This window comes from Aplysia californica, unplaced genomic scaffold (genome assembly GCF_000002075.1).
Source record: "Aplysia californica isolate F4 #8 unplaced genomic scaffold, AplCal3.0 scaffold00001, whole genome shotgun sequence".
Classification (NCBI taxonomy): Eukaryota; Metazoa; Mollusca; class Gastropoda; order Aplysiida; family Aplysiidae; genus Aplysia; species Aplysia californica.
Genome location: NW_004797271.1, coordinates 1993570 through 2006069, shown reverse-complemented (window position 1 = coordinate 2006069; position 12500 = coordinate 1993570). Strand labels below are relative to the sequence as shown.

The window sequence follows — 12500 nt, the reverse complement described above, 5'->3', positions numbered from 1 at the left end:
TCTCTCTCTCTCTCTCTCTCTCTCTCTCTCTCTCTCTCTCTCTCTCTCTCTCTCTCTCTCTCTCTCTCTCTCTCTCTCTCTCTCTCTCTCTCATACGGGTTCGTTTTCTCACTTTTTTTTTATCCCATACCCGTAACAAAAAACAAACAATCAATATTTGTGGTGTAGCGATCAGGCGCTTCACTGTCCCACTCGGGAGACTTGAGTTCACTCCCTGAGCATTGAGACTTTCTTTTGAGTAGCTGGATCTTTCTGCAGGGATGTGGTATCCCTCTTAGTCCGGGTTAGCTCTGACAGTGACAGGCAGGGTCGAAAGCCAGCTTCCTAAAGGATCTAAATTGTGTCAATAGACGGGTAAAAACACCTGCATTACCAATCCCCCCCCCCCCACCCACCCACTCACACAAAAAATGACCTGCAAACAAAAACAAAAACAAAAAACCACTCACACATCAAGGTAAATGCACGGGCAAACCAGGGGAAAAAAACAAACTGAAATGTTTACTAAATTGAACACGCCTTCTTGGAGAGTACTGAATGAACATACAAAAAAGACAAGACTGCACTAAAATAAAGAAAAGTGAGAAACACGATAAATTTTAAGTTTCGTCAAACACAAAAGCAAATTTGGTGGTTCCGTTGGTGAAAACAGTCCCGGGCTTTTGTAATCGGAAAAAAAAATAGTAGCGGTGATCATAAAAAAACTGTTGAAGATTCCATACCGCGCGGCAATCTCTGATTGAATATTGACGTCATTGTCACTATTTTTAGTACCGGGGATTCATTTTGTTCTAAACAAACTAAGATTTACAAAATGGGGCGTCATGTGTTCTGCTTCATAACTAAACTGTCAGAAACACATCACTCGAGATTGTTTTACGGTTTGGAAGAGGAGAAGCTTGTGGTTACAACGATACTAAACATGTTAGGGTCACGTGGAGACACGTTGTTATCATCGCCGTCTAATTATGGGCTCATTTGATGAAAAAAATGGGCCCTACTTTGAGGAAGGTACCCTAAAGGAAATGACCATAAAACAATTTTTTAAAAATATTTTCTTATTGAGGTCAGGGGGTATCGGTTCCTAACTTATTCAGGTACCCGAAAATGTAAAAAGTTGTTAATCGGTATTTTGACCCAAACATCGTATTTTGAAGACCCGTGCCTTCCCTTAAGTCAATTGTTTATAGATTAAGATAATGATTCTGCCCCATTGTGTCAGACTGCAAGCTGTTGTGAATAAACAGTATAAATAAAAACACAGTAAATGATAATTTTGTGCTTGCTTTTGGTGGGTCTTGCTTCCTTCATGATCTTTGCTTTTTTGTCTAATATTCTGAGGTGGGTATCATTTCTTTCATAGTGTAGCAATTCTCCTTCCTTCACTGTGTTTACTGGTGAAATGTGAATATTGTTGTGTTCACTCATTCACTCACGGTCTACTTCGTCTATAATTATTCCTACCTAGATTTGAAAAAATGGGTGGTTGCTGGGTGCTCTGGTGAGACTATCATCTTTATCTCTCCTCCTTCTTATTTGTGTTTGTTATTCTCTAATAACATCTCTAATCTTGGGCACGTATATGACTTTATTTTGTTGCAAGTGCCATGGAGTGCTTACTGAAACAATATCTATAATTATTCAAACCTAGATTAGAGAAATAATATTAGTCCCCCCCCCCCCCCCCCCCCCCCACCTTTTTAGTGTTGCCTCATTGACAGCACAGCCTGCCTTCACAACATCCTGCCGGTACCGTCCATTCGGGAGAACTTCCATGCAGAAGACTTACTCTCCGATCGCCACCGGTACGAGGAGTACATCAGCCTGGTGCTAAACTGTACCGTACTCCGCCGTCTGGTGGCCATGCTCCATCTACCCCGCTCGCTTCTGCTGCACTTTGAGGCGCAGCTGTTGTACCTCCGTATGGCTCTCAAGCTGCACAGGGCCAGGCCTCAGCGACCGTCGCGCAGCAGCGTCGTGCGTCTCAACGTGGAGGAGAACAACAGCAGCGGCGCCGACTCTGAGAGTGGCAGTGACAACAGTGATAGTGACGGCAGTAGCTACGAGTCCACCAGCGATGGTGAGGTGGAAGGGGACTCTGACTTGGAGTACTGGTGATTTTTTTTCAGAAGTTAAAGATGGCTGATCTAAGAATATTTCTGTGGTTATGACCATTGTCAGAATGGTCTCAATAGAGAGGTGGACATACCACTGAGTTTGAATTATTTCAGTCTATGAGTCTGTTTTGAAAAAAAAAAAAAAGAAGTCTTTCCTTGATTTTTGAATGTGATTTATAGTATAGTGATTCAGAGCAACAACTGTATGTTCTTTGATGGTGGACCACTGCTTTGAATATTTTTTTGTCCTTATAATGATGTGGGGCCAGCTTGAATCAGTGAAGGGAGGCATAGCGTAATGAATTTCACTGTTTTTATATTATAGAGAAAGTGAGTAGAGAAATGTCCTATTCGTTTTTCATGTCCACCCAGATCTTGCAGTAGTAGCCGAGCATCAGGTCTCAGAATGTTACGGTGTTTAGCTGGGTTTCTGAAGTCTATGATCTGTGATGTAAGAAAGTGGAGTTGTTTTTCTTCAAAGGTGATATTGGTTGTAAAGGTTGATAGCTTGGTGTTTTGTACTCAATGAAAGAAGAATTCCCTTTCAGCCTAATGATGGCTGGGTGCAACACTCCGACAAATGCCATTTTGCAGAATGATGTGAGTCAGAGTCTTGCTACTAGCCATCGATTGAAAAATCTGTGACTCTTGATGTGCACGGCTATGCATTGTCAAATGGTGCTTTTTCACATAATTGTGCAATATGTGGATTAATGTTGCTGTGATACACTGTATTCTCTTCTACCTAACTGTTGTCATAAACTCCCTTCTCTCTTTGTATTTGTTCTTTTGTTTGATGCTTTAAGTCTTTTGATAGGTCATCTTTTAATAAGCTTTTGCCCATGCAAGTATCTCCACATTTTCCATGTCAGTTGAGTGTGTTGCTGACTCAATGCCTCTTTTGAACTTCTCCTCCTTTTTTAAATTCTTTCTCATTAATACAGCTGAAACGAGATGCTGGATAACAGTCAGTGCTGTTTAATACAGTAATTTTTTTCGTTGTGTGATGTTATTAAATCTTGAACTGATGCCTGTTTTGACTTGAAAGACGTGAGGAAAAATCTTCAGAGGCTGTTTCGGATAATATCTGGTCAGTTGTTGGAAAATGACGTTTGGCTTTTCTCTTTTTAAGGACAGGGGTAAAAATTGCCTCCTGTTGAAATGAAGTACTTGTGATAAAGCATTCAAATGCCTGATTTACTTGTGGTCCTAGTGAAATCTCCACCCTTCCCCCCCACCCCCCCCCCCACCCCCAAACAGAAGAATGATGTTTCCTAAATGTCCTTTCTAAATGTCGTATGACTCTCTTGTATGTGTGTCCTGAAGTTGTTTACCTGGTTACTATGTCTGTTGCTGCCATTTTTTTTTGTACTGCTGAGGCTGTGTCGAGTATCCTTACTTCTTGGATCATGTCATGTGCTTACTTAAACATTCCGACTGTGTCTTTCAAGGGCATAGAAACAGCGTACTCTCACACCAACCATACTCTCAAACCTTGGTAAGACTTGCATGCATCCATTGTGCTAAAAAGTACATTATTTCTGGTGCCAAGTCCTGTGACAGCTTGACTTGAAAGCAGACAAAGTACCATTATGTTCCAAAGATATTTGAGAAAAGCATTTGTACTTTTCTGTTGTTTTTTAAAAAAGAAAATTGTTTTTGAAATTTGAATGGGAAAGGGTTGTTTCAGTTGGTTTTTCTTTCAATAATGATACTACTACAAGAGATGTGTTTTTAGATTATAAGAGGGTGCATTTTATCAAGGTTTTGCTGTAGACCATGTCACATAACTTCCAGAAATGAAGTGAATATCTCTGAACACAAAACCATAATAATTACTGGAAGTAAATTGACTGAACAATCCTTTTTGTTGTCAAACCTAACCCCCCCCCCCCCTGGTTTCTAAACAATTGGAAAGACAGGAATGCTTTTTAATAAATATTTATAGAATATATAGATCTACATGTTAGTCTTTGGAACATTTGATAATAAGCAGAACATTTACAAGAAGAATAAGAAAAAGAAGGCAGAAGATGACATGCTTTGAAAGTGCGAAAAATGAGCTATTGCAGATGAACCTTCTTATGTGTTGTAAAGTTCAAGCCTAACAAGGAAATGTTTGGAGACACTTTGTTTTGTTACTTTTTTTTGACTCTGACATGACCTTTGAAGATAGTAATGCGTATATAAAATTTTATGGGATTTGAGAACTTTTGAAAAATCAAATAAGCGAATGTCCTTTTCAAATGATAAAAAGAAATTATATTTTGATGTCTGCTCCAGTGTCGTGCATTTCCAGGATGAATTTATATTTTCTTTCCCTGTTGTATTTGCTGTTGGTAGCAGTTCATGTGTTGATGTATCATTCACATTTAATTTGCTTTTTATGAAAATGAAAATCCTCTCATAATTGTGTTATTGTCAACGGAATGAAAGGATTGTGACTGACTTTAAGATTTAGGAAATGTTTTATTTGGTGCTAAAGTAAATCATTATGTTGGACTCCAAAACATGTAAAAATCTTGTACAACACAGGGAAGTGGAAAACCATTGATTTTGATCTTTTTATAGTTGGCTAATCTGTGGACTTTGATTATCTGATCCATTAGCTACAACTTAAGGTTGTGTGAAATTGAACTTTGATCAGGACTGACAGTAACTACCCAAAACTTGTGGCTTCACAACAAACAATGTGCTACCTCCCCTTTCTATTCTGTGATAGCCACAAAAAGGGTTTTCTCTCCTGTAGAAAAACTTTGCTTTACCTAATTACGCATTACGCATATATACTTTTTTTGTCATAAGACAGCAGAGCTATTGTTGAACATTTAACGAACCCCCTGTGGTGCATTTAACACTTTCATTGTAGAGGAGGATGATATTTTCTCTCACAAAGTTCACTATACGGTGTACAGTAGTAGTCATTAAGGGGTTAATAAGCATCAAGTAAAGTTTCCATTTAAACCCAGTCACCCAGTCCTGTCATTCTGCTAATGATAATATATGCCTGTGATGTAATATTATGTGGGCAAGAATGAGGTTATATGTGTGTGCCAGCATAGTTTTGTGACAGGCACAGAGAGGTAGACACACACAATTAAAGAGACGTAGAAATGAACATGATATGAAGGTAGGGACAGAGGAAGAAGGAGGGAGAAATTGAGGGAGAGGGAGAGAGAGAGTAGAAAAAGAGAGAGTAGAGAGAGAGGGAGAGTGAGATAGCAAAACAGTTGCTTCATTGAAGTTGATATCCTTTGCTTTTGCTCTGCTGGTTTTTCTGTTGCAATCCTGTATCTATCTGTAAATGCTGCTACATTTTATTTGTTTTCCACAACTGATGTGAGCACAATTAATTCCACAAGATAAAAAGGATTATTTTATATTTGTTCTTTACAGAGTATAGTAACTATTACCATTAACAGTAAAAAAGGGAGTTGTCTTGTTTTAGAATTTTTTTACAAAGATCTTAGAATCGTGGAAAGTGTACTTTGAGAAAGTAAGGAAAAACTTTTTTTTCGGAGATTGTTTGATAGTGTCTTATGTTACCACCTTTTGACAAGGGAAAGGTAATGAAAAAAGTGAAGATCATCATTTCTCCACTTTGGAAACTTTGCATTGCAGAAGCTGGCACAAAAATGTACTGTACTAATCACAGTATAAAAGAGGGTTTTTGCCTCCATGTAGCAGTTTTATATAACATCAGATTGCCTTAGTGTTTTGTGTCAGATTTGACTCTGGTAACGAATCTAAAATCAAATGTGTATTTAAAGAAAAAAGAATTTTTTTTACTCCACCACTTCGCTCCACCTTAGGCTCCTGGAAAAATATCGCTGCAGCCTAAAATTTTCAATCTTGTGCTCGGCCTCATGAACTCTTTGCCATACTAAAATCGATTTTGGCCAAATGGCAGCAATTTTGAACCATATTGAAGGTTACAGCCGAGACTCAGGGTGAGACATGTGTGTTTGTGGTCGCCTTAATAGCTATTGTCACTTGGCATTGCTAGACCTTTCTGTGTGACCTCTGTCTTTCTGCTGGCTCATTGTTTCCCTCTCAGCCTGGGTTGGCTATGAATGGCAGAGTTGAACCAGCCTGCCCCCTGAATGATCTAAATTGAGGTGGTGGGGCCGTAAAAAACATCTGCAATTATAATTTGTTTGTATGTGTGGCCTAAATCATTCCTTCACTGGACCACTGGGGCCCCTAGTGCTGGTCGTCCTAATTTGATTAACTCTCTTTGGTTTCTGTTGATGCATTCCTTGCAGTGACTTTTGGTATCCTTTCAGTAACTATATTTAAGTGTAGTGGGACTGCTCTAGATTTGGAATTTCATGGGCTAAGCAACATTTTTGAATTTATATATCCAAGTTTTTATGAAGATGTTTTCCAAGTTTTACCCAATAGCAAATAATCATATTTCATAATTAAGTTTAGTAGTTGGCGGTTGGTCTGGTGTTGTTTACCTAGTCATTCCCATCTAATATCTATTGTCTTTATCTCTCCTCATCCTTTTCTTTTTATGTTACATGTTACACTCTAATAAAACCTTTAATCTCCAGCGCTTATATAACCTATTAGTCACACTCACACACACACGCAAGTGCTGTAGATCTTGCTAAAATGAATACGAGAGAATTGAAACATTTTGAATAAGTGCAGAGGGGTCAAAACCTCAGGGGTTGTCAATGAAATTCCATGAATGTCTGATAATAAGGACCAGTGCTGAATAGTTCTTTTTCTTTCAATTTCAGTTCCATCTTAAATCTGTCTGCTTTTTGTTTGTTTGTTTGTTTGTTTGCTTTTAATTAATTCAATGTCTTCGCAATAAGCAACCATAGGAACTATGATTTAGATGTATCTTTGTCACAATGCATTTTTGAGTGTTGTTCATTGCTGTCACAACTTTTGTTCGAACTTTAGTTCAACTTTATCACAATGTGTGTCTAAGGAGTATTGTTCAACTTTATCGCAGAGTGTGTCTGAGTACTGTTTATCTTTATGACAATTTGCGAACAGTGCTGTTTGAAGTTTCTCCTTTTGGAAGTGTGAGTTATGTTCAATGTTGTCTGTTCAAAGATATAAGATTTTGTGCATATATCCTTTACTCTGATAAAGTCGATTGCTTGTACAGTAGCTGTTATATACACATATATCGCTTGTGGTTTGTGTCAGGAGGAGGGAAGCGTCTGGTGCTATCAGTAAGAGTGGTTGAAATTTCAATTTTTTTCCCCCTTCGTTTGTAGTTACAGTCAGAATTGTCTGAGATGACTACCCATTGGCGAGGAGAAAAAAGTTAGTCTTAAGCTGGTGGACGACTTGGACAGTGTCATTATAATAGAAAAATAATGTAAAGTAGGAAGTGGTCGTATGGATGATTGTCTTGGACAGGTTAGTGCAGGTTCAACTGTGGATGTTGTCCTCTAAACAGTATGATTTTGCAGCTTTGTGTAGCTTTTTTCCCTCTTAATATATCTCTGTTGGTGTAATGGTGAGGCTCTTTGCTGTTATAGGTGAACAGTGGGATTTTGACTCCTGCATGGGGGTGTCTATTTTATTCAAGTTCTCCAACTGGTTGCTCAGTACTGTAGTCTAGTCCTTTAAAATTGAAGCAACCCTCCTCCTAAATGGTATAACTTGTGTGGATGGCAGTGTAAGTCATATACAATCAGTGAATCACAAATGCTTTTCACTTTGGTTTTGTTACAAGTTGAGACTTTATTGAATGGAGAAGCACTGTCTAAGGACTTTGTGTGCAGTGTTATCACGGTTTCAGTTTTAATTTCCTAGTGAGGAGAATTTGCCTGATGTTTTTCTTTGCCTTGTCACATCGATATGCCTTCTGCTCCATGTGACTTAGGTTCTTATGGCTGTGACCCAAATTTGTAAGACTTTGCATTTTACTACTTAACGAACGCTGTTCGTCTGCATTTGTGTCCTTCTTTATCTATGATCATGTAGTTGCTGTGATGGGTGGTTGTGATGGGAATCAAATCTTGTATTCTATTTTATTTGTGTTCGTAATTACCTTTATATGAGCATGTTCATATGTATACATGATGTAAGAATTTTCTACTTATGTGTTTGTATTTTCATGTGGAAATGCTTGGTATTTTCCATGTTACTGACACTACTTAATGTTTTGCTGTAGAGTAATTTCTTGGTGTGGAATTGTGCATGTAGCCTGAAGAGATCACATGCGTATTGCGCTTGCATAAGTGGCGTGTAATTTGCAGGCTAAATGGTTCCTTTTGCACATCATATTAACCTATATTAAATTAAATTTGATAGACCTTCCAAGTACTTCAATAACATTGCTCAGATAAGATTGGATCTCTCTGATTTTCTAAAATGTCCGTCAAAGAAACCCATTCAGATTTGCATAAAATCAAAAAATTGTTTCTTGAATTCCTTTTCTGTCAGGTTGTACATGACTTGTTGCAAATGCTGTGAAGATACACATTTTTTTGGGCGTATATTTGCGATATATATACGTTTCTTTGCCACTGTGGGTTTGTTACACAATCACAATCTGCTGGGTTTGTTAAGCTTCAAATTTTTTTTTCTCCAAACTCCCATTTTTGGTCATGGAGTTTTTGGCAGGTCAACATTGATGAATACCCAAATTAGTTCATGCTAAGTGCTGCATGTTGCTCTGAAGGGAGGGGAAAAGGATATCAGCTTGTCAGAACATATTTATATATATATATATATACACACGCAGATAATTTCAACTGATTACTGAGTACATAAATCTGCCTCTCCAAACCTAAGAAGCATGGACTTCTAATTTGATTCATGGTCCCTTGATAAATACAATAGCTGCTTTTCTCATTCTGCTTTCCTTTGTAAGCTGAGTTTTGTTGATTTGAGTGTTAAAACGTTGCCCTTTTTATCATTCTGTTTTGCAGCAGAATTAATTAGACTTCACTTTTTTTTTAAAAAGGAATAGATGCTGTATTTCAGTAGGTTTGAGGTAGTCTTAACTTTTTGCTGTTTTTTTTTTAACTGGAATTTTTTTTGAAAGTGGTCTGTGTCTGGAAACACAATGCTTATTGGCATATTTATTAAACCATGGAATATTTTAATTATACCTGGGGCACACAGATGGATGGAGTTTTTTTCTTTGAACCAAAGATTATTTCTTTAAATTTCCAGACTTACTTAATGGATTGATGTGCAGATTGTAGTTGCATGATTTAGGGTCCCCAACCAGCTGTATGTAGAAATTAAAAATTATCAATAGTAAAATTATTGTATATGGAAAGACTGTAAATGTAATAGCGTGGTTCTATACTATGTTCTGCTTCTAATCAGTTTAGTTCACTCCTGGTGTAGGTTTATGTTGTATTTTTTACAATTCTTTTATTCTTCTGTTGCTCGACTCTCAAGTAAGTGGGCTTAGAGGTATCAGAAATGAAACTGCTGTTTTGGGGTTATCCCTTTAAATGATTCATTTTTTTTAAATTATATGCATTTTAAGTTAAACAACTTGTAATTTGTTGGAACTTTAGTGTTTTTCTTTTCGAATATGTTGCTTATTTTTTCTTGATATAATGTCAGATACTTTTGTAATAATTGTGTGCACTCTTTCACCAAAATCTTGCCATAAAGATACTTTTGTTGGTGTGCGTTTTAGAAGGCTGTGTGTAAATGCATGTTGTGATCTGACTTTTGCTAAATTATGTAGAAGAAAACAATCATTGTAAGTCCTATTTTTTATGTTTGCTAATAAAACTTTTTGATATTTTGAACAGCACCATTTTAACAAAAGTTTCCTTTGTTGATTTTAATAGTCATTGACCTGGCAGACATAGATGGTGGCTATCCTAGTGCTTTTCTTTTCTGTAAAACATTTATACGAATCTTAGGACTTTGCTTTTTTAGTGTATTTTAAAAAACACGTCTGTTTTCGTTTGGACAAATATTTGGTACAATCTACAATGGAGCCTGCTTAAACTGAACACAATTAATCTGAAAACAGGGGTTAACAAAATATCCAATTTTTTTCCTTCTAAACCAAAGACCCAGCTAAAACAAAGTAAATCGGATGGGCCTGCACAATTTTGGTTTAAGCAGACCCCACTGTATTTTGTAACATGAATGGGCTGAGTTTGGAAGGGAATACTCTGTTCCAACAAGTGATTGGGCACACCGTTAGCTCAGTTGGTATCATCATTCTTGACTAAGGAGCAGATGGTCCTGGTTCAAATTTCCAACAGAACGTCCTGAACTTTGTTTTATTTTGGGGGAGTTTTTGAAAGTTCTCTACCCATCTGGCCCAGTCATATTGTAGAACATATTCAATTTGGAAGTCCTACCTCTTCTTAAATAACTGTACAGATTTGGAAGGGTTTTTAAAGTTTAAATTAAACCTATACTATGACCAACAAGATGTTGGTGTTTTGATGAAAACTATCGAGTCGATGTGCTTCTCTTTACTCAAACAAAATACCCTGTGCAGGATGAGAAGGGTGTTCTTGTTTCAAATGTTTACTTTTTCTACCTCTTCTTTAGTGGGGTCCGGATCAGCACTGTTGGACACCAACTTGACCAACTCGTGGAACTTTTTTTTCCTAATCAGATGGGACTGAAGTTTTTGTCCTCTTTCAGGGAATATTGTGTACAGGTGATGTTCTGTTACTGTAAAGGATCAAGTTAAACTGTTCATGTTTAAGGAGGACTTATTTCGTCACTATTTTCAACCCATAGTACTACCCCAAATGCATAAACGTGCAGTTTATCTCACACATAGCGAAACAATTTTATTGCCTGCAATTTTTTTCTTATGCAAAGGCTTTACTTTAAGGCCTATATTCTTTGGTTGTAAAACGTATACATATCGAAAGTCATTTAAAATGAAAAGATTTCTGGGTCCTGATTTCACTATGTGCGTACCAGACTGTACGTATTAAGCTTTTGTTTGCTCAGAATTGTACAAAAAGTTAACATGTAGCTCAATTTTTCCAGTTGGGAGGAGGAAGACGGATAGGCGCAGAGTGATGATGTTGAAGGTTAAACACAACTACGTGTATTAACATCGTGTTTATCATGGTTAGGTATAATATGTAAAAAAGAAAAAAAAGAAACCAACCACAAAAACTGACGATGTTTAAGACATGCTGGATGCAAGATTTCAACAAGTGCTATTATGCAGTTTGGCTTCTGTTGGAGTCGGGCGTCCAGCCATTGATGTGATCATCTCAGAGTCAATAATTACATTCAATGTTTATAATTGTCAATATTAGCGTGTAAACGGTTACATCCCCATTTTGAACATAGTTTTTTCTTCAGTGTGGTGGAACTGCAAAAGCTATCATTTGAAACAAAGTACAGGAGACCCATTTGCTGAATAAGGGGTGGTTTCCTGGTTTCTATACGCAGTTTTGACAACGTTGTTTAAAAACAAACAAACCAACACAGGCCTCAGCTGTGGTGTAGTGGTTAGGCAGTTCCTCGTTACATGCAGAGGACATAAGTTCAATTCCAGTGTGGGGAGGATTTTTACCCAGTGTCTCAATTTTCTCTCTGGGATGTTGTAACCCGCTCAGCTCTGGTTTTCCCCGACAGGCAGAGTCAAAGCCTGCCTCCTAAATTGTTAATGAGGGTGTAAAAACACCTACATTTCAAAATATTATATAAATCCTAAAACAGACAGACAAAGAACCCGTTTATCTTGCCACCTATGACACTGCAATAGATCTCTGTCAACTACCCCAATAACCAATGTGTAACAGAAGAAACTGAAAAAAGTTGTCACTGATTGCTGCTTGGAATAGTTTACAAGTAAGAGTCGTCCCTGATTGAATGATTTACACGCAGATTTAAGTATGTGCTCGCTAGTACAGTTGTACTGCAACACCAGGACCTCAACAACCCGCCCGGGTTTTTCCTTGGCGGCCAGCATAACCCGGCCTGGCTGGCCCGCCTGCTGATCTCGGGCGGGGACGTGGAGCAGAATCCGGGACCCCGTTGGCCCTGTGGAGTATGCGGCGACAGTGTGCCTGCAAAAGCAGTATCGGCCCGATGTCAGGAGTGTCTTCTGTGGGTCCACCTCCAATGCTCTGACCTCACCCGACAACAGATGCTAAGCCTGCCATCAACGAAGAAGGGAAGACGCATCACCGAGAATGGACGTGCCCCTCCTGTACGATTGGAGCGGCGCAACATCCGTTACGAGCAGCGACACAACCTGTCTACACACCTCCAACACAACCCGTCTACACACCTCCAACACAACCCGTCTACACACCTCCACCACAACCCGTCTACACACCTCCACCACAACCCGTCTACACACCTCCAACACAACTCGTCTACACACCTCCAACACAACTCGTCTACACACCTCCAACACAACCCGTCTACACACCTCCACCACAACCT

General features: G+C 38.4%; 1 protein-coding gene across 2 annotated transcripts in view; it reads left to right on the top strand.

Moving 5' to 3' along the window:
- Window positions 1–9882, top strand: part of LOC101858747 — a 34146-nt gene extending 24264 nt beyond the window's left edge. For both annotated transcript variants that reach the window (XM_005088829.2, XM_005088830.3), the window contains exon 10: window positions 1705–9882. In XM_005088829.2, coding sequence (XP_005088886.1) covers window positions 1705–2118 — 414 coding nt within the window. In that variant the 3' untranslated portion in view covers window positions 2119–9882. The remainder of the gene's footprint in view (window positions 1–1704) is intronic.
- Window positions 9883–12500: the final 2618 nt, after the last annotated feature.